This window comes from Ursus maritimus, unplaced genomic scaffold (assembly GCF_017311325.1).
Source record: "Ursus maritimus isolate PB19 unplaced genomic scaffold, ASM1731132v1 scaffold_3, whole genome shotgun sequence".
Taxonomy (NCBI): domain Eukaryota; kingdom Metazoa; phylum Chordata; class Mammalia; order Carnivora; family Ursidae; genus Ursus; species Ursus maritimus.
Window position 1 is genome coordinate 36,612,114 of NW_024425563.1, and position 6,000 is coordinate 36,618,113.

Here is a 6,000-nt window from a genome sequence, read left to right on the forward strand (position 1 = left end):
GAATATTGATAATGACCGAGAACACATCATATCTCAGAATGACCTCTGTCATGTTGGACCACTTTCTCTCTACTGTCCATTGGGTTGAGTTTTTCTGCTTGAAACCTCAACATTTTTAAATTCGGTTAACTCTCTTATCACCTTCATTCCTCTTCTGATGGGTTCTGAGTCCTTTCTCTGTATTGTTTACGATCTGGATGATACTGCTCGTGTCTGTCCCAGTCCTGTAAAGATGGTCGTTAGAACTGAAATCGGTACTTCAAGCCTGGGCCCGCGAGTGCAGAACAGAGTAGGACTCATACCTTCCTTACTCAAGGTGCTGACCTGGTGAAGAAAGCAGAATTGCACTAGCTTATTTGATGGCCATTCTCACCCTGTTGAATTACATTTTTGCATACTAAAAAAATGTGATTTTATTTTAATATAAACTGATAATATGTTGGACACATTTCTTAATCTCTGTGCATCTGTTTTCTTATCAATAAAATGGAAGTAATAGGGCCTTCTTAAAACGTCGATGTGAGAACTTAATGAGCTGTTGTCTTCATAGCACCTGGCAAAGTACCTAACTACCGTCTATCCACTACTACTGTCATCATCAGTAGTATAATCTGAGTTCTTAGTCTTAGACACATGTTGATTTGTTTTTGACTAAGGGACAGATACTTTTCATTTCCAGTTCCATAAACATTAACAAATATCCAGCGAAGATTAAGGCACTTGATCAGCCCGCGGCTGAGTGCAGTGGTTTACTTGATGTGGTGAGCTTGCACTCTGTGGCTTTATCCAAGGAGTTCATTGCACAAAATCAAAGATCACGGTTTTCAGCTACTGATGGAAACCTCTCAGCTGTTGAGGTCAAGCCATAAATCGACCCCATTCGACTGCAGTCGCTGAACTCTTTTGAATTTGTTCCCATTGTTGTGACCTTACATTTTTTTCTGTCTACAATGATATTTTCAGCTGCCTTCACATGTGCAAAGCCAGTGGGCTTGCTGAACAGAAGAAAGTGTTATGCACATCAAATTTACAGAGTATTAAATTTGAGAGGTGCAAGGTGTTAATAAACATTGTCAGGAAAATAGCTTTTCACACTTGTGCTATGACTCCATTTCATACTCACTTTATGGTTTCTCTCTTAATTACCCAAGATGCTTTCTTAACACCATTTGGGCTTATGAGTTTTCTCCAGAGCTGACCTCAAGTGTATTGATTTTAATTAGCACATGTTTCAACTTTATCCTGCTGCATATTTTGGCAAGATGCGGTACCTTGCGGTATTGGAACATAGCAAGCTGCAGAATTCCTGGGGAGACATATGTAGAATGTCATCCAGGAGAAATGTTGTCCTTGTCGTGTGTTCTCTTTTCAGAGAAATCTTGAGTCTAAAAGGTTTGCAAAAGAGAAAGGGCTTGCAGGGATAGTGTCCATTAAGGACCAGAAAAGGAGGGGCGCCTGGGTGGCACAGCGGTTGAGCATCTGCCTTTGGCTCAGGGCATGATCCCGGCGTTCTGGGATCGAGCCCCACATCAGGCTCCTCCGCTGTGAGCCTGCTTCTTCCTCTCCCACTCCCCCTGCTTGTGTTCCCTCTCTTGCTGGCTGTCTCTCTCTCTGCCAAATAAATAAATAAAAATCTTAAAAAAAAAAAAACCAGAAAAGGAAAGCGTGTGCAGAAGGGGCTCTCTTTTATGAATGTGTGTATTTCACAAGTTCTTCTGTAAGTCACAGACACAGCATAACATAACACAGTAGTCCTGTTCCTCCTACCACCTCTCTTACCCCTGCCTTTGTTTTTACCCCACCCCCAGTTTAGTAATACAAAAACTTGAGGTCCAGAGGTTTATATTACCCTGTCTAGACTCCTATCACACAGAGCAGACAGTAGAGAGAGAGAGAGAGAGACTTGAATCCAGATCTTTTATTCCAATCTTCTTGTATCCTTTAGGCTTACTTGAACTCAGAACCTCTTCTGAATTCAGAAGAGAGAGAAAAATCCAGCTCTGGTATAAGCAAAAACAGGCTTTATGGATTGATTCAGGAAGCTAATGCCATTTTCAGCCTTGTTCCTTGGTCAGAGTATACCACAGCTTCCTCAGATCGCTCATCTCCTCAGTGAGGTCTTTGCTCATGTAACAACCCCTCTGTCCCCATTCAGCACTCCCTGTGCCCCTTCTTGGTCTTTTATCCCGAGCGCTTCCCGTTATTATTCAACATGCTATATATTTGACTTCTTTATTGAAGACCTGCCTGTCCCTAGCATCTAAGCTCTCTGGGAAAAGGATTTTTGCTTTCCTTTGTTCATGGCTGGGTCTACCAGGCCTAGAATAATATCTGGCACATCATGGGTGCTCAGGGTATATTTGCTGAATGACTACATGGAGACAGAATTTCATAGCACTGGTGGTACATTCCTCTCCCCACCATCCTTCAGGCCTAGCCTACAGCCGGGGAAAACCGGTCACCTTGTGAACCTCCCTCACGCCCTCTTGCCTTTGCTAAAGTCAGAGTTGCCATTCCTTCCAACAGATGAGAGTGGAAGGCCGCTCTCCAAGAAACGCCCTTCATTTTGCAGGACAATTAATCCCACGTGGTTCAGACTAGCTAATGACTCATTATGAGAACTTCCTAAGGTAGAAAGCCCTGAGGCTGTACTTGCCATTAATCAGCCTATGCTGTAGGCTGTTTGTAAGCAGAGCCACTCATTCTGTGTCACCTACTCGAGAGGCAAAGGAATTTTACTCTTGTTAACAGACGTCTTTTGCTCTCAACTACCTTGATGTGAGTGTTGCTTTTTTATCTGCCAAATCTGTTAGTGGGGAAACTATTGTCAAGAATTTCCTCCCAGACGTATTGTTGAAATAGCACAGGTGCAGACCATTACTATACCAGGCCTATTTTGATTTGGTTGAAATTAGTTGATTCAGAGGACAGGGTTTGCGAATGTACGATTCATTCTGTAATGGGTTTGTTAAATTGTTCAAATGCACTTATATGAAGGAGGTGTATGTGTATAGTAATGAATACATAGAGTAACAAAATCGAACAGACTTAAAAAATTTACTGGGCCATTCTCTACAAATTTAAAACAAGAGATGGTTCAGACAAAACACTTATAAAACATACAGATCTAATTTTAAATGTGGTGAAATCCTTCGGTTTTCTCCCGAAATTCCAAGATCGTTGCCTCTCCAAATCGATTTGTATGAGAGCACCAGAAATGCATAAGCCAGAGACCACCGTATCTGTTAATTCCAATGTATTTTTTTACACACCCTTCGTAAGGGTGGTTTCGATTTCATCCTATTTGGGACTTACTCATTTTCTCTCTTTTATGGCCCATCTGTTTCCCGGTCAGCTCAGGTCATTCGTAAATGATGCCATCATCAAAAGTTGGTCTTCGTGGAGGAAGGTGACCAGTCACACTGGTATTCCCCTGTGGTTTGAAAGCTGGGGTACTTTCTTGTACACACTTTGGTCAGGAAGTTTTCTAAATCTCCTAGTTGTGGGCTTATTTGTCTGGTTATTGTTCCTTCTGGTGATCTGCACTTTTTTTGTGGAGAGGTTTTTTTTATTAGAGAAAAAAAAAAAAGCATATTGGCCGTGATTCTTCTAATGTTTGAAAGCTATGTTAAGTAAAAGTGAATTCAACTCTGCCAGCCTTACCAGTATTTATCCTCAGAAACTTTCTGGTAACAGTTTGCTTACTGCTTTCTCACTTCCCTATTCACTCACCACTTACCCTCCATTCTTGCAGGAGAGGTAAAAGCATGCTTTCATCCTGTCTGCCTGAGTTTGCTCATTGGCATCAACTTTCTCTTTTTTTCTTGGGGCAATACGTTTTATAAATCACCAATGAGAAAAAAATAAGTGGCATGCGTGTTCATAGAATGTGTCAGTTTGAGTCTTACTTGTTTTACAGCTTGATGGTAAGGACTGTGAAGCCGAGCTTGTCTGCGTAACTGAATTATTCTACATCTGTGTTCAGAAAGCACTAACCTGGATTCTTCCAGCAGTGAGATCATTTTGTCCAAGAATTTTGAAAAAGATTTAAATTGTAACTCTACCCTTTGCAGTCCTGTCACTTTATTCCACTTGGGTATTTCTTCTACTCTAAGTGTTGTGTCTATAAAGTATTAAGACTGGTTTCTTTGAGCCACCCTGCTAGGCTGCTATTTTGTAATCACACCTCATAAATGAAATGAGGGAAATATTGAAAAATGGTGAAACTTGACAACACCTTCCTACTCAATCCCCATATTCACCTCCTAACTGTACATTTTTGTACAGTATTGCAAATTCAGACCAGCAGAGGCTGGCTTTCACTTCTCTTGGATATTGGCAATGAGGGTGGGACCTTTATATAAAAGTGTGAATATATTATTTTTACTTTTATATGTATGCTCTAATAGTACATTTTATGAACTAAGGTTTTTCTTGATAGCGTACTTTATTACACTTCCTAGTTTTATACACACAAGCACGGATGTATATCTGTAGATAGATATATATAAACATGGTTTTAATTTTCCTACTAGGTGAAATGAGAAATGATTTATACATCACTATAGAAAGGGGTGAATTTGAGAAAGGAGGGAAAGTGACCATGTTCATTGTGGAGAGCAGTGGCCAGATCTTAAAGGTATGTGAATGCTGGGTACTTTCTGGTAAAACAATCACATTTCATCATTTTGGGTTCACCTTTAATGTGATCAGTTAATTTCTCATTTGCAGTCTTTTCGATCTTATTTTTCTCCTCCACCCCTGTATAGTTTTCTTTCCTTTTTTTAATCATTGAAATACCTTCCAGAAAAGAAAGTAGAGGAACAAAAAGGTTTTACAGTTGGATTGTTTCATGAATTGTGGCAGTAATTTCCTCACAGCAGCTCTTCCTTAAATGTAGCATTCTTATCGTCGTTCCATTCTCCCCCTTTCATCTGTCGTAGTGTTGGATATGAGCACTTTGTCTTTGGCGACTGGTTAAAAAATAAAATAAAAACTGCCACATTTAGTCCCGTGTATTTTCATTTTGATCAAAATAGGGCATGAGGAGTGGGCTATTCCTGATTGGGGTGGTGATAGCAGGTTCCTTTGTGCAAGAAGTGTTTTGTGTGGGCCTCGCAGCTTCCTGCATTTCCCAGGGGGGCACAGAACAGGCTTGTGACAGTGGCAGCCTGAGGACTTCCCCGCGTAGTTGAACTCCAAATTGAGCGTGCAGTTGCCCATCCCATCCTTGTCCCTGAGGCCCACCCTCGGCACGGCAGGCCCTGGGAGATGTGCGTGGGCATTAAACAGACGCAGCCGCTGGCAGGAGCAGGTGCAAAACAGCCCTGCAAAGGAGGGGGGAGGTCCTTCTCCACGAAGTGCAGTTTGGGGAGCAGGCAGATAGAGCAAAGCCATTGCGCTGCTGTTTCTGAGATAATCTCTAAACGAAGCTGTCTTTAACCTGCATGTTTCCTTTGTTAGGATTTTATCTCCTTCGGCTCTGGAGAGCCGCCAGCTAGTGAGTACCACTCCTTTGTGCTTTATCATAACAACAGCCCCAGGTGGTCCGAACTGCTCAAACTTCCTATTCCTGTGGATAAATTCAGGGGCGCGCACATCCGCTTTGAATTTCGGCATTGTTCCAGTAAGTGTTTATTGGGGTTGGCTTTGTCGTGCTGGGGTAAGGTGCTCGCTGAGCTGTAGGGACAGTATGGGCTAATCTACAGAAAGGATGACAAAGCAGAGACCTTTAAGAGGGAGGAATGAAGGCCGATGGAGTCCTGAGAGGTGAGTGGGCTCACTTCTTCTGGAAGAACCAATAACCTCTGTGGAAACATACAGGAAGGAGAAGGAGGGAGACAATACATATTCCAATACATGGAAGTCTATAGGGTTCTCCTTAAATTGATCATTTTCATAAAAATGAGTTTATCACTTCCATTGTGTAGAAAGATTAGGTAGAAAGGGGAGACACAGCATTAAAAACTTGTCTGGCTCGGGGGGGGGGGGGGGGGGGGG

General features: G+C 42.0%; 1 protein-coding gene across 1 annotated transcript in view; it reads left to right on the forward strand.

Annotated features, from left to right (window-relative positions):
* DOCK4 (dedicator of cytokinesis 4) overlaps nucleotides 1–6,000 on the forward strand; it is a 409,266-nt gene that overhangs the window by 253,308 nt on the left and 149,958 nt on the right. The window contains exons 14-15 of the mRNA XM_040644086.1: nucleotides 4,536–4,639; nucleotides 5,464–5,626. Of these exons, the coding sequence (XP_040500020.1) occupies nucleotides 4,536–4,639; nucleotides 5,464–5,626 (267 nt within the window). The remainder of the gene's footprint in view (nucleotides 1–4,535; nucleotides 4,640–5,463; nucleotides 5,627–6,000) is intronic.